This window comes from Jaculus jaculus, chromosome 13 (assembly GCF_020740685.1).
Source record: "Jaculus jaculus isolate mJacJac1 chromosome 13, mJacJac1.mat.Y.cur, whole genome shotgun sequence".
NCBI lineage: Eukaryota > Metazoa > Chordata > Mammalia > Rodentia > Dipodidae > Jaculus > Jaculus jaculus.
The window spans coordinates 38,808,412-38,832,058 of NC_059114.1; the positions used below are offsets into that span (position 1 = coordinate 38,808,412).

At 39.9% G+C, this 23,647-nt stretch overlaps 1 protein-coding gene across 2 annotated transcripts in view; it reads left to right on the forward strand.

The window, feature by feature from the left end:
• The window catches only part of Prelid2 (PRELI domain containing 2), a 140,176-nt gene extending 116,778 nt beyond the window's left edge, over positions 1-23,398 (forward strand). For both annotated transcript variants that reach the window (XM_004664715.2, XM_004664714.2), the window contains 2 exons: positions 15,665-15,734; positions 23,170-23,398. In XM_004664715.2, coding sequence (XP_004664772.1) covers positions 15,665-15,724 — 60 coding nt within the window. In that variant the 3' untranslated portion in view covers positions 15,725-15,734; positions 23,170-23,398. The remainder of the gene's footprint in view (positions 1-15,664; positions 15,735-23,169) is intronic.
• The last annotated feature ends 249 nt before the right edge of the window (positions 23,399-23,647 follow it).

A 23,647-nucleotide genomic window follows, 5' to 3' on the forward strand; every position in this document is an offset into this window, starting at 1 on the left:
TACCACATCTTGGTTATCCATTCATCCAGTGATTGGCGCCTGGGTTGATTCCAGTTTTTAGCTACTATGAATTGAGCAGCTATAAACATGGTTGAGAAAATATTTCTGAACTAAGATATGGAGCTTTTAGGGTAAAGGCCCAGTAAAGGAATAATAGGATCTGCTGGTAACTCTATTTTATCCTTCTTAGGAGTTTTTAAATTGATTTCCATGGTGGTTTTACCAGTTTACATTCCCACCAACAGTGAATGAGGGTTCCTATTTCTCCACAGCCTTGCTAACATTTGTTTTCATTTGATTTTTTTAATGTTTGCTATCCTTATTAGGATAAGGTGGAATCTCATAGTTATTTTAATTTTCATTTCCATAATGGTTAGAGATGTTGAACATTTTCTTTAATTTTTTTTATTTTTAATTTTTTTAAACTTTTATTTTTTTATTTGAGAGTGACAGACAGAGAAAGAGGCAGAAAGAGAGAGAGAATGGGCATGCCAGAGCCTCCAGCCACTGCAAACAAACTCCAGCTGCATGCGCCCCCTTGTGCATCTGGCTTACGTGGGTCCTGGGGAATCGAGCCTCAAACCGGGGTCCTTAGGCTACAGGCAAGCACTTAACCACTAAGCCATCTCTCCAGCCCCTGATTTGTAATTCTTCCTCTGAGAACTCTCTATTTAGAACTCTGCCCCAGTTATGGAATGGGTTGTTTGATTTTTTTTTTTATTGTTTAGTTTTTGAGTTCTTTGTAAATCCTAGACATTAGGCTTCTGTCAGTATTATAGTTGGCAATGATTTTCTCCCATTCAGTGGGTAATCTATTGGCTCTACTCATGGTATGTTTGTCTGTGCAAAATCTTTTTAGGTTCATGAGATCCCATTGGTTGGGTGCTTGTTTAATTTCTTTGGCTATTGGGGTTTTGTTCAGGAAGTCTTTCCCTATTCCTATATCATGGACAGTGATTCCTATTTTTTCTTCCAGTAGTTGAAGAGTTTTAGGTCTAATATTGAAGTCTTTAATCCATTTGGACTTGATTTTTGTTATGATGAAATGAGTGGATCTAATTTCATTTTTCTACATATAGTCATCCAATTTGTTCAACACCATTTGTTGAAGATGCTGCTCTTTTTTCCAGTCTCCATCATTGATGCCTTTGTCAAGGTCAAGCAGTCAAGCAGCTGTTGTTACTTGACCTAAGGTGTGGGTCTTCAATTCTGTTCCATTGGTCTATGTTTCTGTTTTTATTCCAGTACCATGTTGTTTTTGTCACTATGGCTTTGTAGTATAGCTTTAGATCAGGTATGGTGATACCACCAGAGGTGTTTCTTTTGCTGAGGATATGTTTGGATATCCGAGGCCTTCTGCCATTCCATATGAATTTTGAGATCATTTTTTCAGTCTCAGTGAAGAATGATACTGGTATTTTTATAGGCATTGCATTAAATCTGTATATTGCTTTTGGTAGAATTGCCATTTTCACAATATTAATTCTTCCTATCCAGGAACATGGGAGGTCCTGCCATCTTCTTAAGTCCTCCTCAGTTTCTTTCTTGAGTGTTTTTATGTTTTCGTTACATAGTTCCTTCACATCCTTTTAGTGTTATTCCAAGGTATTTAATTTTTTTTTTGTTATCATTGAAAATGGGACAGTCTCAGTGATTCTTTCTCTGTATATTTGTTCTTTGCATATAGTAAAGCTACTGATTTTTGTGCATTGATTTTTGTATCCTGCTACTTTGTGGAAGAAATTTATCACCTTTAGAAATTTTGGTTTGGAGACTTTGGGGTCACTTATATGTAGGATCATGTCATCTGCAAATAGGGCTAACTTGACTTCTTCCTTTAAGATTTTAATCCCTTTTGTTTCTTCCTCTTGTCTTGTTGCTTGGGCTAGTACTTCTAGTACTATGTTGAAGAGCAGTGGTGACAGTGGGCACCCCTGTCTTGTTCCTGCTGTCAGTGGGAACTCCTTGAGATTTTCACCATTAAGAATTATTTGGGCTGCTGGAGAGATGGCTTGGCAGTTAAGGTACTTGCCTATGAAGCCAAAGGATCCAGGTTCGATTACCCAGCACCCACGTAAGCCAGATGCACAAGGCAGCACATGCCTCTGGACTTCGTTTGCAGTGGCTGGAGGTCCTCGAGCAACCATTCTCTCTCATTTTCTACCTGCCTCTTGCTCTCATAAATAAATATATAAATAAAATTTTTAAAAAAAGAATTATTTGGGCTTTAGGAGCTTTATTTAGCCTTTATTGTGTTGAGATGTAAACCCTCCATGCCTATTCTTTCCAGTGTTTTGATCATGAAGTGGTATATTTTGTCAAAGGCCTTCTCTGCATCAATTGAGATGTCATGTGGTTCTTATGGTTCAGTTTATTTATGTCGTGTATTACACTGACTGATTTTTGTATATTAAATCATCAGTGTATCCCTGGGGTGAGGCCTACTTGATTAAGGTGGATAATGCTTTTGATGTGCTGTTGAATTCGTTTTGCAAGGATTTTGCTCAGGCTCTTTGCATCTAAGGTCATTAGAGATATAGGCCTATAGTTTTCTTTCCTTGTTGCATTTCTGTCTGGTTTTTGGATTAGTGTGATGCTAGCTAGCTTCATAAAAAGAGTCGGGGAGGATTTCCTGTTCTCTGATTATGCAGAATAGTTTGAGAAAATTATTTTCAGTTCTTCTATGAAGGTTTGATAGAATTCAGCTGAAAAGCCATCCGGTCCTAGACATTTCTTTTGGGGTAGGTTTTTGATTAACTTTTCAGTCTCAGTGGATGTAATAGGTTTGTTTAGGAGAGTAATCTGCCCTGAGTTTAGTTTGGGTATGTGTCTAGGAATTCATCCATTTCTTCCAGATTATTTAATTTTGGGGCATAGAGGTTTTGGAAGTATACCCTGATGATTCTTCCAATTCCATTTATGTCTGTAGTGATCTCTCCTTTTTCATTTTTAATTTTGTTAATTTGAGACTCCTCTTTTTTGTACTTGGTCACTTTGGTCAGGGGTTTGTCAATCTTGTTCATTTTTTCAAAGAACCAGCTCTTTGTTCATTGATTTTTTTAAAAAAAATGTTTTCCTAGTTTTCAATTCATTAATTTCTGCTCTAATCTTGATTATTTCTTTCTGTCTGGCGCTCTTTGGGTTGGCTACTTCTTGTTTTGCCAGTGCCTTTAGGTGGACAGTCAGGTTATTGATTTGTGATCTCTCTATCTTTGTAATGAAGGTATTTAGGGCTATGAATTTTCTCCTTATGACTGCCTTCATTGAGTCCTATAAGTTTTAGTAGGTTGTGTTTTCATTATTATTCACATCTAGGAATTTTACAATTTCTTTTTTGATTTCTTTCATGATCCAATCATTGCTTAAAAGTGTGTTGTTTAGTCTCCAGGAGTTGGTGGCATTCTTGATGTGTCTCTTGTTGTTAATGTCTAGCTTTTTACAGCATTGTGATCTGACATGGTGCAGGAAGTTACTTCAATTTTCCTGACTTTATGCAGGCATATTTTATGGCCTAATATGTTGTCAATTTTGGAGATGACTCCATGGGCTGCTGAGAAGAATGTGTAATCTATGGAGTTGGGGTAAGAAGTTCTGTAGATATCTTTTAGGTCTAGTTGATCTATGATGCTGTTGAGCTCTATTATTTCCCTGTTGATTTTCTGCTTGGATGAGCTATGTATTGATTATAGTGGAATATTGAAGTCTCCAGCTACAATGGTATTGGTGTTTATTTCTGTTTTACTGTTGAGTAGATTTTGTTTTATAAACTGTGGTGCCCCCATGTTTGGGGCATATATATTTATGATTGTGATGTGCTTATTTTGGATCATTCCCTTGATGAGTAACAAGTGACCTTCTTTGTCTTTTTTGATTACTTTTGGTTTGAAGTCTATTTTATCAGATATTGATATAGCAACAACCACTTGTTTTTTATTTCTATTTGCTTGGAATATCATTTTCCCAACCTTTCATCCTGAAGAGGTATCTTTCTTTAGTGGTGAGGTGGGTTTCTTGAGGAAAGCAGATAGAAGGGTCCAGTTTTTTGATCCATCTTGATAGCCTGTGTCTTTTTATGGGTAAGTTAAGACCATTAACATTTAAGTTTATTACTATGAGGTTTGAATTAATCCCTGCCCAGATGAGGTGTTTTATGGGTTGGGTGCTTACTTGTCTTATGTACTGATTGCAGTCTGGCTTATTTTGGTTATTGTGATCTTCTTCTGGTTGGCTCCTGAGTTTGGTTGTTTGACTGTTCTGTGTGGAGTATTCCCTGAAGTATACTCTGTATGTTTGGCTTTGTGTTCATATAATTATAGAGTTGACTTTTTTATAGTAAGTTTTCCTTTTACTATGTATTATGAGGGATACTTTTGCTGAGTAAAGTAGCTTGGATTGAAAGCCATAGTTTTTCAGACTTTGAAGTGTTCCATTCCAGGCTCTTCTGATTTTCAGGGTTTCCACTGAGAAATCTGATGTTGTTCTAATGGGATTGCCTTTGTATTTGGTGAATTGCTTCTCTCTTGCTGCTCTTAACACACTCTCTTTGTTTTCATTGTTTAGGGCTTTAACAATGATGTGTCTTGGAGAGTTTCCTCTTTGGCCCTGCCTGTTTGGTGTTCTGTGGACTTCTTGTATCTGGATGGGCCTGTGCAGGGTACCTGGAGGTGTACCATAGCTGCTCACCTGGTCCTTGCTGTTTTCCCCTTAGGCTTTCCTGTATTTCCAAGGAAGTTGGTGTTAGTGGAAAATCCCTTCGTTGACCAGGCTTCTGCTCCTGCATCTCTCTGCCGGCAGGACAGGCACACGACCAGGGCTTGCCAGTATGGTGGTGGGAGCTAATTCTGGCTGGTTTCCTACTTGATAGAAGCTCTGGGTCTCTTCTTCTCTGCTATGGTTGTCAATTCCATATAGACCTTCATTTATCAGCAGAAGAGTATATTTTTCTGTTTTTCTGCTTATTCACCCCCACCAGGCTGCTTTGGCATGGCTATTATGCTGCCATTTTACCCAGAAGTTTCAAAAGCCATGTTTAATATAAATTCTGTTCATTAAGTATGTACAGGCCATATTTTTAAAAATTTATTTTTCTTTTTTATTTGCAAGTAGACACACCAAGAGAGATAGACTGAATGGGTGTACTGGGGCTAGATAATATAAGGTCTTTTCCAATTTTTAGATTTGATTATTTTGGGAAATATTCTTCCCTGTTACAAGTTGTGAGAATTAAATATTCATCTTAAGGAGAGAAAAAGATTCATAATATGAAGCAAAGATATATGAATTATTATAGTAGTTCAGTGTTAGTTATACCTAAAGATTTTGAGTTGTTAATGAAAATAAAAATGAATCATATTCAAGAACCTGTTAGCTATGGGGAAATTCTGTTGAAGACACATATTCTACCAAGCTATTCTACACAAAAAGTATTGTCTTTAAAATAATTTGTAGGTGTGATTAGATCTTGATTCCTATATTACAATTCATGACATTTTGTTTGTGAGTAGGACTGAGCTATTTGATTTGTTTACCAAGATTTTTTTTTAGCACAATCAATAGGGAAGGAAGAAAAGTTCTTGCAGCGCATCCAGCATTTTAACAGAGGTTTTCACATTCTCATGTAAACTTCCAACTTCTGCCCTAACCCTCCATCTCCATTCTAAGACACCAGATTCTGGGTTGATTACCTGGAGTCCAGTGACTTGTTTTTTAGTTTCTGTGTGGATGTTTAATTTCTCTGAGTTTTGGTGTCATTAACAAATAAAAGTAACAAGACAGATGGCGGAGTGGAATGTTAATGCAGCAAGGCACTACATAGTGCTTGGCATATCACATGTGCCAATAAGTTTGGACTATATTATTGTTATTGGGAATTATCCTAGCTTTCGAGACTATGAAGCCCTACACTGAAAGAATTGGGAAGCATCAGATTAAAAGATGCAGTATTGTGATCAAAGATCTCTTCCTAGATTTTTAAAATATTATTTATTTATTTATTTGAGAGTGAGAAAGAGGAAGAGGGAAATGGATGAAGGGAAAGAGAGATAGAGAAAGAGAATGGGCACACCAGTGCCTCCAGCCACTGCAGATGTATACACCCCCTTGTGTATCTGGCTTTCATGGGTCCTGGAGAGTTGAACCAGGATCCTTTGGCTTTGCAGGCAAATGCCTTAACCACTAAGCCATCTCTCCAACCCCCTAGAGAGTTTTGAATAGAATTTCTCTAATCTTTTAAAAATCTTTTTAAAATTTAGTTTTATTTATTTATTTATTTGAGAGAGAGGCACAAAGAGAGAAAGAGGGAGGGAGAGAGAGAGAGAGGGAGAGAGAGAGAAAGAGAAAGAATGGGTTCACCAGGGTCTCTAGCCACTGCAAAAGAACTCCAGATACATGCACCATCTTGTGCATCTGGATTATATGATTCCTGGGGAAATGAACCTGAGTCTTTTGTCTTTTCAGGCAAATATCTTAACCATTAAGCCACCTCTGCAGCCCACATTTCTCTAATGTTTTTATGAAAAGGATGAATGTAGATCTCTCTCCACCCATTCTTGTTGTGCTTGCTTCTTTTCCACCAGGCCTTCTCAGATGACACCTATTCCATGCTGGGTTCTAGTGTGGGTGGGATTCTACAGTGAACACTCACGAGATCTCTCTTCTACCCCATGAGGCACACTTTCAACTGCAGGATGGACAGTATGGAATATTTTACAAGGCTGAGACCTTCTTACAGGGTGAATGTTGTAAAGACTACCTGGGTGTTTTGACCCATACTGGGTAGATTGATTGAGCTGGGGTGATCAAGAGCACACACCCTCTTAGGAGGAGGTAGATGAATTGAGCTCTGAGAGTTGCATGGAGCAAGTCAGCCCTAGTCGATTACCTGAAGATCTGGGGATGTTTCCCCCACAGAATAGTGAGGGAGAAGATATGAGCATGTTCCTGGGTAGAAAACAGGCCTGTGTATTTAGAGGTGACAAGAGGGCTGTAGTTGGAGCAGTGGTGTAAGAGCAGACCAGACAGAGTCAGACAGGCAGACAATGGAGATTGAGGTAGTCACAAGTTACATATTCTTGTATTTCTTATTCAAACTGCCATGATTTTGCATTAAGTCAACAAGAAGATTCTGAACAAGTTTTTTTTTGTTTGTTTGTTTAAATTTTCCTTGTTTACTTACTTATTTGCAAGCAGAGAGATAGAAAAGAGACAAGAGTATGGGCTTGTCAAGGCCTCCAGCCACTGCAAATGAACTCCAGGTGCATGTGCCATTTTGTACATCTGGCTTTACATGGGTACTAGGGAACTGAACCTGGGTCATTAGTCTTTGCAGGCAAATGCCTTAGTCACTAAGCCATCTCTTCAGCCCTCTAAACCATTTTATATAAGCCAACTTAAAAAATGCAAGCCAATGGGGAATGAGGTTTTTAAAAATAATATTTATTTTTTTATTATTACAAAGAGAGGAGAGAGAATGTATGCACTAGACTTATAGCCACTGCAAATGATCTCCAGATGCATGCACCACTCTGTGTATCTGGCTTTATGTGGGTACTGAGGAATCAAATATGAGTCCTTGGGCTTTGCAAGTAAGTGCCTTAACTGATAAGCCATCTATCCAGCCTGACAGTAAGGATTTTGAAGTGGACTTGATGTGGATCTTTTTATTAAGTGGTCAACAGCTTTATACTGAGACCACAGTTTTGGAGATCATCTAACTTCCTCAACGTATGCTGAGTAATCCAGAATCCTTGGGACCTAGCTGCTACTGCTGAGTCATTCTGCATTGGTTTCTCTTTTCTTCCTACTTTCAGGCCTTCGTCCTTTTCTGGTTTCATTCTTTCATCTGTAGCAGCTCTTGTAGTGCTGACCTTCTAACCACACTCTAAGGATGCTGACTACCAGGCAGGTTCAATTCAATTCCATTCATTCCAGACTCATCCTTCTGGTACTCAGAAGTCACAAGTTGATTAGTTTTATACCCTATCAACATTGAGCACCTACTGTGTGTTCAATTCTGCCCCAGACAGTGAAATTCAAATGTAAGCAATTTCTGTTCCCTGACTGAGTACCTTGCTGTCTAATGTGGTAGGCATGCAGACTGATTTTCTGACTGGGGGATTCGCTCATTCATTTAGTGGACATTCATGGCTTGTCTTCTGTCCCAGAACTTTGTTTTCCCATAAGATACATCTTTCAGTATTTTTTTCTTTTTTTTTTTTTGTTTGTATGTTTTTGTTTGGGACCTAGTCTCTTATATTCCATTCTGGCCTGGAACTTGTTTTACAGCTAAGGATGACCTTTAATTTATGATCCTTCTGTTTATATCTTCTAAGTACTGAGATTGATGGGAGATTTTTTTTAAATATTAAAGCAGAAACATTGTATGGACACATTATGTGTTAGTATCGTTCCCCTCCTTAGCCCCCACTCACTGAGGGACCTCCTCAGTAGGGTTACTGGTATTCACCATGGAGTTATGGGTTCTGTGTTGTTGGAGCAGCAGTTTGTTATTGTGAGGCAGAGGGAAATGCCTCTGATACTCCTTCCTACCCTGTAGCTCTTACAATCTTTTTGCCTCCTCTTATGTAATGTTTCCTGAGCCTTGGTGGGTGTGTTGTAAGTCTACTTTAGTGCTAAGCTCTCAGCAACTTCTAGATTTCTGCTTTGATACATTTTGAGTGTCCTCAGTGTCTATTGCCATTATCCTGGCAAAGGTTGTCAGGCTTCCCTGGAAAGCAGTACTGTTGCCTAACTTGCCAGTTCCGCTGTGCTTTCACCTGGACCATGGGTCTTTTGCAAGAAGGGGCTCATATCATAATAGGGATTCAGCTGTCTTTTTTTTTTTTTTTTTTTTTGTCATGTTGATCGATTTTGGTTGTCCTTGGTTTTTACTAGGTTCTCTAAAAGAAAAAAAAAATTTTTCCCCCCAGTGGAAAGTGAGAGCAGCATATGTTAAAGGGAATAAGTGCAGTTAATTAATAAAAATGTTGGTGGGTATAGCCTCTCTTTTGGCCAAAGACTACTGCTAGTGGGAGCTTGTCACTGAGTCTATGACCCTTGTTCCCATAGGATTCTGACTTGGTTCCCAACAGGTAAGAGCTCTTTCCCGTTGAGCAAGTCTCTTAGTTAATCAGATAGCCATTCATTACCCGCCTAAGCTGGGTGCCACTATTACCCGGATGTGTACATCTTGTCTGGCTGGTTGATTTCGTATTACAGGGTCCCCTGCTTTCTCTTTCCCACTGAGAAAGTCTCTTAATCAGATAGCCATTCATTACTCACCTAGGCTGGGTGCCACTGTTACCCAGATGTGTACATCTTGTCTGTCTGGTTGATTTCAGATTGCAGGGTCCCCTGCTTATTCACAATGTTGGTGGAAATTTTCCCCCAGAATCTCATGTAGTGCTTTCCTGTACTATATGAGCTAGTCATCGGGAAGCTCGCTTCCTTTTAGATTCTAGTGTGTTCTCTCACTGTTCTGTGTCAGCAGCTTGTGGTGTCTTCAGCCATGGGATCTTACCTTTTACTTCAGGTGAGTAATCAAGTGCTTTGACAGAAGTCTGTCTTGTTTTGGGGACCTGGTAGGTATCTCTAATCAACAGCTCAATACGGAGTGTAACTGTTTTTCTGATGGGAAATTTTTGAAGTCCATGGAGGGATTACATGTCCATGAAGATGCAGAAGATTCATCTTCATATATTCCAAGTTTAGGTCCTTGTCCAAGTTATCAAACAATTGAAAATATAGGTTCAGAGAAGGGTGAATTATAAATTATAAGATTTATTTTATGGAGAGTTAGGATCCAGAAGGAAAGCTAGCAGGGAAGCCCAAATCAAACAAAAACTTCCCCCTTCCCAGGTTGGGGAGAAAAAGTTCCCTCATATGGAGAAAGGTCTAGATGCATATACACATGCATGCACCCAGGACCCTGTGCATGTCAAACAAGCACAGTTGTGCTGTGTCCTCACCCCCACAGGATACATATTGAATAAAACTGAGAAGTCTCCTGGCTTCATGCAATTTATATTCCAGTGAGATAATCACAAGATTTAGATGAAGAGCAGAAATTTACTTAATGTTTACCAAAAATTAGTAATCAATGTTTTAACACTAGGTGTAGGATAACTAGATTTTTCATGATTTTAACCAAGTTTTAGGACAAGCCCATGTTACCATCATATTCAAATGAGGCAGTTTATGTCGACAGAATTTAAGATCTTGCACAGAGTTTCTCAGAAGGCTTGGACATGACCCTAAATGTCTCTAATGGAATCATTCCCAATTAAACTGTTGTTTGTGGTTATGTACAGAAAAGTTTTATGTGGTATTTTCCTTTCCAAGAATAAGTAGAGCTAGGCAGGGATGTATGTGGTGGAGGGGTGAGGCACTAGGAGCTGGAGAGGTTGTTTCCTGCTATGTCCAGGCCATTTTCCCATGACTCAGGGAGGTAGTTCTTCAACAGTGCAGGTTCTGTGTGCATTTCCACCCTCATGCCTCTTCTTAAGTCTTCATTTTCCTGTGTCTGTTACTCATGATTAGACTCTATAGCTGACTCATATCTCTCCAGTTGTTTCTCCACGTTCTCCCTTCCTTCAAGGCTATCCTCTCCTTTCTTTCTTCCATTGGGTTAATCTCTTTTCTGTAAGTTGCAACACTTTTCAGAGATGGTCATGCCTTTCAGGTGTTTTTAATTTCTCAGTGTCCTGCCAGTAACTGCTGCATGGAGGTAGCGTGCCCTGTGCACATCTCCACACCGCAGCTGCAGGGCAGCCCTCTACGTCAAATGCTGTTGACACTGTGGTGGCTTTGGCTCCAGAGCCATGAGCCAAAGGAATTCTTAACAGTGGGCTCTTGAGTTAGTCAGATTCTTGTTGCTGAGACAAAATGCCAGAAAAAATCAATTTAAAGGAGAAGGGTTTATTTCAGCATGTGGTTTAGGTTACAGTTCATTATGACAGGGAAGGCGTGGCGGCAGGAGCCCATCATATTCAGTCAACAGTGAGGAAGCTGAGCAGAGTGATGAGTGTTGAATGTCCAGCTAGCTTTCTCCTTTTTTGGTCCCAAAGAACCCAGCCCGCAGGGTAGGGATGCCCACAGTTAGGATGAGTTCTCCTGCCTCAAATAATCTAATCTTAAAAAATCCCTTATAGACATGACCAGATATTGTTTCCATAGTGATTCTAAATCTGGTGAAGTTGACAACCAGAACTTAACCATCACAGGTCTGAAATGCTGATTTTTTTTTTTTTTATCACAGTGATAATTAAGTGAGCCGCTCTCTAGTTAAGAGCTCTGCATGGATGTGCCTCCTGAGAACTGCTTTACAAGTTTGTAATTTGATCTAATATGACTCCCTTTGCAGCTTCCCAGGTAAATCAGCTTCTTAAGGAAGCATCAATTTGATAACAAAATAAACATACCATCTGGATTTAGCCATCTTTGGTTCAAATGTGTCTTAAGACATGCTTTGTTCTTCTAGTATTAATCAGCTATTTCTTAGAAACAAGAGTAAGGAAGTGTTGAAGGGTTTTGAACCTGAGAGGCTGTGAGACACTTGAGTGGAAATAGCTTTAGGCAGTACTGTACTTGCATTAGGGAAGTGAGGCTTTAAGATGGCTTACTTATCCGCACATTGACAAATGGGGAAAGATAGCCTTGAAATACAGAAAAAAAGAATTCTCTGAGGGGCAAGAGATAATAAAATCAAGCTGGTTTATGGTTTGTCAGTCCAAAAAGCTTTTAAGCCATATCTAAAAGGTGGATCCACTTAATGTTTGTTCTGCATGCAGTCTTCATTGTGTGATAAGGGGCATAAATTTAGCCCTTTAAGCTTGATCTCCTGGGAGTGAGTGTTAGAACGAACTTTATTTAAAAGGACTATCGATTGAGCTTTGATTTGGCTTTTCCTTACCAGAGAGAGGTGCTAAATAATAGGTGGTATACCTGTTGTTTTTTCTTTTAATTCACTTTATAGACCTTGTTCGCTGCCCTCATTCTCCACTTTCTATTTCTAACTGTTCTCTTTAAAAAGACTAAAGTGAGAAGGGGAAAGAGGGAAAGAAAAATCAACTGTCACAACATGAACATAATTGATTCAATAAATAATGCCTTTCAATTCCCAAGGCAAGCATCGTCTTCACTTATGTCAATTAGTGTTGCACTCAGTAAGTGGTGGCTGTCTCAATTTAGATGAATGGGAGAGCTCACACCTTCTCACTCCCAAGGAAGGAATGTACTGTTTTTGTTTTGAAAACATACTGTCTGGATATGTACACCTATTCTGCAAAAAGAAGTTTGAAAATAAATTTATGTGGCAATTTTTATTATGTCTGGAAGTAGGAGGGCATCACTTACAGGCTCATTGGGGCAAAAAGTTGAAACAGGAATCTGCAGGACTATAAACTCTATGAGCACAGGGCAGGTTACTTGTCATCTAATATTCATCACACATAGTTGTTACATAATAAATGTCAACTGAGTCTGTCATTGAATGTATAAGAATAGAAATGAACATAGTCTGGGGTAGTGTTTAAATATAGTTACATTTTGTTGCTTGTCTGACTTCCACTTCTTTCTCCCCAAAGGAGACCAGGTTTTTTTTTTTTTCATGTTCATATGTGTGTGGGCTTATGTTTGGGTGCAACTGTGTGTGCACAAACATGTGTTGTGTGTGTGTGTGTGTGTGTGTGTGTGTGTGTGTGAGCCAGAGGACAACTTCAGATGTTATTCTCAGGAACACCATCCATCTTTCTTTGAGACAGAATCTTTCATTGCTGTAAAGGTCACCAGTTAGGCTGAACTGGCTACCTGGTGAGATCCAGGGATCCTTCTGTCTCTGCCTCCTCAGGAGGCACACATCCAGCATTTTTACATGGTTCCTGGGGACTGAACTCCAATCCTCATGCTTGTGAAGTAAGCACTTTACCTATTGACCTACAGCCCCTAAAAGGAAACCAGTTTTAACAGTATAGTATATACTCCATCTTCTGGGATGATTGAGAAGAACCTGTTTCATCATTTCCCAGACTTCAGAATTTGAAGGGATCTTGGAGGTATTACAAAGCTACTACTTACACAGATTGGGGAATGACCTATTCATGCTTCAGAATGGCACAGTGTTTTAAATGCACAGATCCAGGCTCCTGCCTTGGAATTTCTGATCCAGTTGTTGTGTAAGGCTTGTGACCCTAATTTGCTTTTGTGAATGGCCCTAGGAATTCTGATGTGTAACTGGACGTAAAAGGCCCTAATCCATTGACCCTATGTCCTCTGGCCGTGGTAGTCCGTGGCATGCACTGGTAAAAGTGACCAGCCTGAGGTAGCTAGCACAAAGCTGGTTGAGGTGTGAGTAGAGTCCAGGTGTCTAGATTTGGCTAATAGTGCTGCTGGCTGTGGTGTGGTGCTTCGTTCAGCTGACACTCTGTGCTTCTCAGTCTATGCTGAGATCTTTTCAGGCTCCGCCTTCTAAGGCAGCAGCATTTTCTTGGGTGGTTGCCCCAATAGAAGCCAAAGAACCTTCTGAATCACAGTCCCATTCTTTGCTTTGTATTTTACTGTGTTCTCTAATGATGTCTTTGATTACTCCCCAGCCCTATCCTGGGCACTAAAAATAAGCCTGGAATGGAAGTTCCATCCTTTCATCTATAAAACCACTTAGGGAATCTTATTCCAACTTTGGCAGTGGGGCAACTTATGAAAAGTTGCTTAACTTCTCTTACACTATTTCTTTTTCTTTAGTATTATTACTCTTTAATTTTCCTACAAGTATATGTTACACAATGACTTTACATGTTTCCTTGACCTCCTTTTTTCTCACTACTGTCCCTACTGTTAATTCCCTTTGCTGCCCTAGACAGTTTCATTTCTATTCCATATCAAAAATGCATACATGAATGTATGTGCCTGTTTAAAATCTAGGACTCACAAACATCACATCTGTCTTTCTGAGACTGGCTTACTTCACTTAATATGATTATCTCCAATTTTCCTGAAAATGACATGACTTTGGTCTTATTTATGGTAAAATAACAATCCCATTGTGTGTATGCACCCCATATTTTCTTCCCCCATTCTTTTCTTTTTGGACACCTAGACTGATTCCATATCTTGCCTATTGTGAGTAGTGTTGCAGTAGGCACTGGTGTGTAGTTATCTCTGTGCTGTGTTGACTTGGAGACCTTTGGATACATACCCAGGGGTGCTATAACTGGGTCATACATCTATATTCTTGTTTCCTTTTAATGTTATTTCCTTTGAATATATACAGCCTCTGTGGGATGAGTGCTAATATAGTAATTCTGTGTCTTTTTAAAAATTTATTTTTATTTGTTTGAGGGAGGAAAAGAGTGAGAGAGAGGGAGAGAGAGAGAATGAATGGGCACACCAGAGCCTCCAGCCACTGCAAATGAACTCTAGATGCATGCTCTACCTTATGCCATCTGGCATATATGGGTCCTAGGGAATCAGACCTGGATCCTTTGGCTTTGCAGGCAAGCACCTTAACTGCTAAGCCATCCCTTAGCCCTGTGTCTTTTTTTTTTTATTATTTCTATTTATTTATTTGAAAGTGACAGAGAGAGAAAGAGGCAGAGAGAGAGACAGAGAGAGAGAATGGGCGCGCCAGGGCCTCCAGCCACTGCAAACGAACTCCAGATGCGTGCACCCCCTTGTGTATCTGGCTAACTTGGGTCCTGGGGAATCGAGCCTTGAACTGGGGTCCTTAGGCTTCATAGGCAAGCACTTAACCACTAAGCCATCTCTCCAGCTCTGTTTTTATTTTTTATTTTTTTATTTTATTTTTCTATTTTTAAAATTTTTATTAGCATTTTCCATGATTTAAAAAAAAATCCCATGGTAATTCCCTCCCTCCCCCCCCCACACTTTCCCCTTTGAAATTCCATTCTCCATCATATTACCTCCCCATCACAATCATTGTACTTACATATATACAATATCAACCTATTAAGTATCCTCCTCCCTTCCTTTCTGTTTTTATATTTTAAGGAACCATCATGATGCATTTTACAGTAGCTATATTAGCTTATATTCCCACCAGATTATGACAGTTTTCTTTTTTTAGCATTAGTTATTTTGTACCTTACATAGTAACATTCTAACTTCAGTGAGGTGATAATTCATTGAAATATTTAGGTATTTGAGAAACCTCCATACTGACTTTCACAGTGGCTAGATTAGTTTGCATTTCTACCAAGTGTACAAGGGTTCCCTTTTTGTCATAATTGTGGCCGGGATTTGCTGTTACTTAATGACTGCCGTTCTGAGTAGGGTGAGATAGAATCTCAATATGTCTTTGATTCACATTTCTCTGATGGCTGGTGAGGTTGAACATTTTTTATGTTTATTGGCCATTTGTACTTCATCTTTTGAGATCTGTTTGTTTCACTAGTGCCTCTGGTTGTTTCTTGATGTTAAAGAGCAGATCCTAAACTCTGCTCTGCCTGACTCCCAAGTAGTTCAAGCACATTTGGAGAACTGCTGAGTGAAATATTGTTTTTTTAAAAAAAGAATGTCAGGAATGACTATGAGCCTACTTTCTGAAATGAATATATAGTGAGGACTGGGTTCCCTGGAGGGAAAGGTTGTGATAAATGTTACAGTGCTTGTCTATGAAATATGGCATTTTGATCTTTTCTTCTTTTCTCCATAGGGAATTAGAATAATGGAGATGCTGCTGAAGGAACAGTGTGGTGCCCCCTTAGCCAAATAAGGAATAATCAGTGAGTACCAAAAGCAAAATCTGAATTAGTTACTAAAGCCATGTTTTCATGCTTCTAAACCTGGCATTGTATATCATCCTTTCTGGGCTATTCATGCTGCAGGATTCCCAGTGATTCCTATAGAATACTATTTCACAGGTGTTTTGTTATCTGTTAAGTAGCTTTATTTGCTTGGTTCTTTCGCTTTCAGAGCAGTTTTGTATTATGCATTGGGTTCCAACTGCATTCAAATTGCTAAAACTATTCAGGATAATCTACCATGATTGGGACCCTCAAGGTGACATAGATTTGTAAAGACTGCAGTCAGGATTAGCTAAAGCTTACTTTGATTTTTCTGAGAATGATAAAAGGAGAACTCTAAAACTGTAACTGGAACAGCAACCATAACAGGAAAGGAGCATGTTGATTGGACAGTGAAACAAATACATCTTATTCATGTAGAAGCCAATATGGAAGCCCCAAACAAGAAGTGCTCCCAAATCTGTGACTTCTTACATGTTGACATGGTGCTGCAAATGGAACATCTTATGCCTGACCTCGTGTGCTAGGTGGCAGTCAAAACACAGCTATACCAAAAGTACAATTACCTCCAAGCTATGAGTATATGGTCTTTATGGAAAATAAATTAGTTTCATGTTTATACTTGGGTTTTATTCCCAGGAAATCTCATTATGTATGTGCAAATATTCTAAAATCTGAAAAATTCCAAATCCTATTCTTTTCTAAAATTCTTCTGTGAGCCCCTGTAAAATTAAAAAAAAAAAAATAGTTACATACTTTCAATATAAATAGCAGCCAAGCAAGACAGAGCCCAACATTGCAAAGACTAAACCCGGAAACTCCATGCCTGGCTTTTGGGGCTCCTCAAGCCATCGTGCCCCGCAGGCTTGGTAGCCCCATGCTTCCCACTGCTGCCTCTCAGGCAGCTCCACTCACACTTCACGGCTTCACATACAGCCTGCTCTGGAGTTCTGTGCAAGGAACACAACCACTTGCTGCTGAACCTGGGAAAACACTTCCACAGGCTGCAGGGAAGTGACATTCTCAGTTGAGGCTCTCTCCTTTCAAGTAAGTTTGTATTTGTACAAGTTGAAGATGTCAGTGAGCAGGATTTTGCTCTCAGGTACCTTTCCTATTGTCCCATTGTAAAGTGTAAGGTTTTTCTTAATGGTGCCAATGCCTCTAATAGTTGTGGTTGTCTTGTGGGCACTTACTCTATCATCCCCATTTGAAACTTTAACTATGTTTAATTTTCTTTGTCCATTTGGAGAAGTCTATCCAGATACCTCTTCCCCAAATATATGTTTTTTGTTGTTGTTCTCACCCATTTTCTAATCCTGTTTCTCATAAGTCTGACTCTTCAGCATTGGCCATATCTCATGAATCAGTATATAGTACAGCTGACCATTTTTTCTTCTAAGCAAATGTGAAACCATAGCCCACTGCAAAGTTTTACCATCTCTATTGTCCTTCAGGGCTGTCTCTGCATGCCCCACACCAGATGGCTCCTAGAAATTTTACTAAGGTAAAAGGTTCTTGAATTTTGGTTGAAGTTTTTTGTCATCCTCTATTATACAAATGCTTACTAGCAAGTTCAGAATGGTTGCTCCTTCCTGCCCATTCAGTCCAATCAGAAAAATGTCATCAATGTAATGGAATAGTGTGATACCCTGTGGACATGATGGAAATTCAGATCTCTGCAAGCTTAAGTTATGACGCAGCACTGGAGACTTAATATGCCTTTGAGGTGGGACAATGAAGGTATGCCAGCTGAAAGCAAATTGCTTCTGTTGGGTCTTATGGACAGATAGGGAAGAAAAAGCATTTTCTAGATCAATAGTTGCATACCAGGTACCAGGAGATGTGTTAATTAGCTCAAGCATGGATACCACATCTGGTATAGCAGCTGCAATTGGAGTTAGCAGTTGATTAAGCTCATGTCAGTCACTGTCATTCTCTAAGATTCATCTGTCTTCTGCCACATAGAAGAGTTAAACTATCACTCTTGTGTCTCCCAAGTCATTAAAATCTCCACAGTCTCTAGGTATATTTTTTTTAAATTATTTATTTATTTATTTATTTGAGAGCGACAGACACAGAGAGAAAGACAGATAGTGGGAGAGAGAGAGAATGGGCGCGCCAGGGCTTCCAGCCTCTGCAAACGAACTCCAGACCGTGCGCCCCCTTGTGCATCTGGCTAACGTGGGACCTGGGGAACTGAGCCTCGAACCAGGGTCCTTAGGCTTCACAGGCAAGCGCTTAACCGCTAAGCCATCTCTCCAGCCCTAGGTATAATTTTTGAAGGCAGGTCAGCACTTCATTACTGCTAGACACCTGACTTTGTGGCTTTGGCCTTTTGAACCTGATTTTTGAGAGGAATGTGGAAGGATTTGGCATCATGGCCTAAGAGATGCCTTGAAGTGCTGTAAGTTCAGCTTGATGGACTATTCTGGTCAGAGTTGAAAGACCCAAATGCAATAAGCACTGTGTATTGTGAGGTTTGGCTTGAGAGGGTGAGAAAGATCTTTGCCTGGACTGGGCTAGAAACAGTTTGTGTGAGAGGCTTGCTGTTATGCCTGTGTCCTGAGAAGCTGTGAAGGGTTGCAGTGTGTAGAAATGGACTGGTGTGAGCAGAGGGATATAGCACAGAAATGAAATCTTTGGGCTGAAACTTCTGCCCATTCAGCTATAATTTTATGAGAGATTACAACCATTGAGATTGGGCCAGCTGACCTCACTGGGACAACAGAAAGAATGCAGTCTTTTGAAGGGGCCTGAATGCTAAAGGAGTGTCCTGTTCTTCAAAGTCTGCTTTATTCTGTCCCCCCATTAACAAATTGGCACCCCACCTGGTATTATGGAGTATAGAAATGCAGTAAAGAGAGGGCCATTGAATTTGCAACATGGTCTTGTGTTTTGGAAACCACCATGGGCAGTGTGAAGTAGGTCAGCTAACGATTGCCTTCATGGAGACCCAGTGGAGCCATGAAGATGGACTATGGGTTGCAGTGGAGACCCAGTGGAGATGCCCAGACTACAGGATGGCTGTTAAGGAGAGGTGCCAGCCCCAGATGAAGTTTTCCAGGACTGTGAGTAAACTAGCTGGGGGGGGGGTAAATTGGAACTCTAGACACTTGTTGCTGGTTAGAATTATCAGACTTGGAAATTTGTCACTGGCTAGAGTTGGATTTTGAGCTACAGAGTTTGAAGTTTGCCCTGGTTGTTTTAAATATTGTATTGGTTGAAGATTTCTTTGCTATGCCCAATGCCACCTTTTGCAGTGTGAGTGTTTATTCTGTGTTATTGTGGCTTTTGGGGGGATTTTTTGGCTCAGTTAAAAGATCTTAGACGTGGGCTGGAGAGATGGCTTAGCAGTTAAATGCTTGCCTGTGAAACCTAAGGACCCCGGCTTGAGGCTCGATTCCTCAGGACCCATGTTAGCCAGATGCACAAGGGGCCGCACGTGTCTGGAGTTCGTTTGCAGTGGCTGGAGGCCCTGGTGTGCCCATTCTCTCCCCCTCTCTCTCTCTGCCTCCTTCTCTCTCTGTCACTCTCAAATACATAAATAAAAATAAAAAAATGTTTTTAAAAAGATCTTCGACTATGGGAATGTTTGAACATCATTAGGATTTATAAGAACTATGGGGACTTTTAAAGTTTGACTGAATGCTGCATTTCATTTTGCATCATGTATGGTTATCAGTTTATGGGGACCAGGGACAGAATGTGGTGGTTTGATTCAGGTGTCCCCCATAAACTCAGGTGTTCTGAATGCTGGGTCTTCAGCTGATGGAGATTTGGGAATTGAAACCTCCTTGAGACAGTGTATTGTTGGGGGCAGGTTTATGGGTATTATAGCCAGTTTCCTCTTGCCTGTTTGGCACACTGTCGTGCCGATATTGTCCGTCTGATGTTGGCCTGGAGGTGGTGTTCGCCCTCTGCTCATGCCATCGTTTTCCCTTGCCATCATGGAGCTTCCCCTCGAGTCTGTAAGCCAAAGTAAACCTTTTTTTTCCCACAAGGTGCTCTTGGTTGGGTGATTTCTGCCAGCAATGTGAACCTGACTGCAGCACTTTTCTTGGGCAGAGGCAGCTGTCATGGCTTCCTTTGGGCCTTTCTAACCACAGCAGTCCTTACGTTCACTTCGAGTGGAGCCTGCACTTTTGTTTGTATGTCAGAAATGCATATATCTTTGGTTTCCAAACATAAATAGTAGTTTTGAAACTCTAATGAACACCAGAAACATTGGAGGATCTGTTAAACATAGAATGGCAGGCCCCACTCCAGGTTCTGGGATGGGCACCTGAACCCCCCAGACAGAGGCAGAGACAGAGAGAGTCAGCGCTATTGCACTAAGAAATTGGGTTTGACAAAGCTGTGTTCAGTTAACTTTTCAATCAGTTAGAAGAATGATCTTCTGTATCTTTCTCCTGGTTTTAGCATCACATGCTTTTGTTGCCTTCCCTTTTTCTTCTTGCTTATTTGGCTGTAGACGGGCTCCATACTAGAGCAATGCAACGGAAATGAGGCGCAGCACTTGGCACTCAGGGCCTTGTGGTTTGAAATCAGTTTTGGTTTAAAGTGATTTTAGAGGCATTAGCAAATTAGACATGTTTACAGCAGGACCTACTTTCTTTTCTCTCTTTCTTTTTTTCTTGCTTCCTTGCTTTCTTTCTTTTCTTCCTTCCTTCTTTATTTCTCTATATATCCTTCTTTTCCTTCCTCCCTCCTTTTCTCTCTCCTTTTCTTTTTCTTTCCCTCCCTCCTTTCCTTCCTTCTTCCTTCCTCACTCCTTCCACCCTTCTTCTTCTCTCCCTCTCTCCGTCTTTCCTTCCACCCTTCTTCCCTCCCTCCCTCCCTTCTTCCTTTCCTACCATGTAAGGCTAAGCTATGAACTTGGGCTTTACACTGTGGGCAGAAAACAGTTTTCTCCATCTCTGGTGAGATCTGGTGGTCTAGCTGCAAGGACTTCAGAAGAGAACAATGGCATTTAATGCAGTCATTGCCACATTGCATTAATTACATAGTTCAGTTCTCTAAATTCATGAACAGTTCCTCAGAGGAACCAACATAAAATGGAGGATATATACTAGCATATAAATCTAGAATTGCTATAAATAAAGGCTACTATTGAGGCTGTAAGCTGTTTCCCAAATCAACTTCATGGAGGTATTATTAATATTTATAGTTAAATTGATGATTTAATTTTCAACTTTATAGTGTGTCATTTTGTGAGTTTAGACAGATAATTAGTTATGTAACCATAACTATAAATGTGATATAGAAAATTTTGAGGCTTTAGTATTATAGTCATGTTGCCACCATATTCCTTTCCTTCTTATTTTCTTAACAGTTTTAACAGTTTTTGTGGCTTGTGATACTTCCATTTGGAACCTTTTATTTTCTCAACAATAGCATTATGGAAAATGTAGAGATAGTCATAGGTATGGGAGGAACTACTTGTTGTATGAGTTGTAAGTGCTACATTAAAAGAAAAGAGGCCATTACTCAAGAGAACGAGACAAGACCATTGCTAAGAGCTCATCACCACCCCTAGGCTACAGAGTGAGTTCCAGGATAGCTTGCTACAGTGTGAAACAGTTTCAAAACCAACCAAAGCAACAACGACAAAAAAGTGAGGGCAAGTATGGCTCAAGAAACCATAGCCTATAAGGCTGCTATTGGCTATTATCAATAAAGTTTTATTGGAATATATTTATTCTCCTCATTGTGTTCAGAGATGTAACAACAGACTTGAATAGGTGTGACAGAGACCATACAGCTCTCAATGCCCAAATTATTTATTGTGAACCCCATTAAGGAAAGGTTAGTTGCATCCTAAGATAGTTTTCTAAATAAACATCAAGGACTGTTGTGGTGATTGTATAGCCTTTTTAAAATAAGACATTGATCACATCTGAGCCCTGTTCTGAAGTTCATAGTTTGACAGTTTATTTTCCCTGCATTAGTTGTAATGCTCTCATTTCGTGGAGACTTTAATGATACTATCTTAGGGCATAAGTGAGTATTAAAATGATAACAATGAAATTAAAAATACTAACACAAGCCAGGCGTGGTGGTGTATGCCTTTAATCCCAGCACTTAGGAGGCAGAGGTAGGTGTGATTTTGAGGCCACCCTGAGACTACATATGCATCTGGGTCAGCCTGGGCTAGAGCGAGACCCTACTTCGAAAAACCAAAAAAAAAAAAAAAAAAAAAATTATTAATACCAATAGTCACTAAAATTGCAATAAGATATAATGCACATATATTAGGCATTTGTGAGCACATTAAAAAGTGTCATTGTGGTGTGAAGTAGTGTTTGTAATGTTTATAAGTCATGTAGCTTTGGAATTTTGCAATTCTAAATTTTAAAAGACATTTTGTAGGTTTGTATAAATGTGCATGAGGAAATAGTAATTCTTTTATATCATAACACATATCAAATTTGTATGGTTTAAATTCACACAGAATGCTTAGCCACATTCTCTGTGTTGCTACCCAGCATTAAAGGTGACATCCTTAGGGACTGAGGAGATAGTTCAGTCAGTGAAGTACTTGCTGTTTGTGGGGCCCCAGTACCCACACAGATGCTAGCCATAGTGGCATGGGTTTGTAGTTCTTACACTTGGAAGGCAGAAACAGGATATTCCTGAGGTCTTAATGGCTAGCTAACCTAGTTGAACTGGTGATCTCCGGGTGCAGTGAGAAAGACCCTGTCTCAAAAAGTACACTGGAGAATGGCTGAGGATATTTCTCGCATTGATCTCTGGCCTTCACATGCACGCTGGTGCATTCACACCTACATACCCACATAGGCACACACATGTATTCCACACACATACACATGCAAAAATGAGTTACATCCTTGTACTCTGATGTGCTTGTCCAAGTAGGCATTTGAGGATTAGAATGATTAGAAGGTTATTTTGTTGTGAGCAAAAATGGAGGCACATAAATCTTGCTAACCAGTGCGCTTGTGGTGTTGCTGCTGACATATCCATTTGATGGATTTTTGATTTCCTGTCACTTCTGAATTAAACAAATAGCTTTGACATATGTTTGTTTTTTCCACTGGCAAAACAAATTGGGAGAGAAGCTTGGTGAGGTTTGATAACATAGCAGAGTTCTATCACATTGAAAAGATTAAGACCTCAATTTTAGCTATATTTTAAACAACTCTTTGAATCAGCTCCTCTAGGTAGTTGGACTTAATAAAATGAGGTGCTTGCTTTGTTCGAAGATCATTAGGAGGTAGGAATGTAATTTTTTTTAAGAACTATCTGTAGTGATAGAATTCAAGTGACTCTCAGGAGTTGCTTCAGAAAAGAGGGCAAATAAGTATTGATTGTCAACATGTGTTTATTAGGTGATAAAGCCTGGTTGCTTTCTCTTTCAGGTGAGCTATAACCATGTCTACTTTCTTTTTTCAAGAATCGCTTCTTGGCCTCCTAGGCACAGTTCCTGGATACAAGCCTCAGGATACAGCATCAGCATCATGAAGAAGAGGAGGCCTTCCTGCCACAAGCAGAGTGACACAGTCCCTTTGGGGCCTGATTCCAACAGCGGGACTTGTGGGAGGAGATCTTTTAACTGTCTTTTTTTTAAATGACATGGTCTCTTTATAAATTTATGAATAAAGGGGAAAGCATTAATGAGTTGATATCTATGCTTCAAGATGTCCTGCTGGTTTTCTGATTTTCTGTGATTGTGGCAGTGTAGCCACGGCCAGAGTAAAGGCCTTGGAGGGACCTTGTGCTCCTTTGTTATCAGCACCATCATTCATTGGATTTAGGAGAGGATTCTGGAACAACTAACATTGTCACCCTGGTACTTATTTCAGAGAATGAAAAAGAAAGTCAACATGCTAGACCTGTGTTGAAGCTGAGCTATATGCACTCCAATGTTTAAG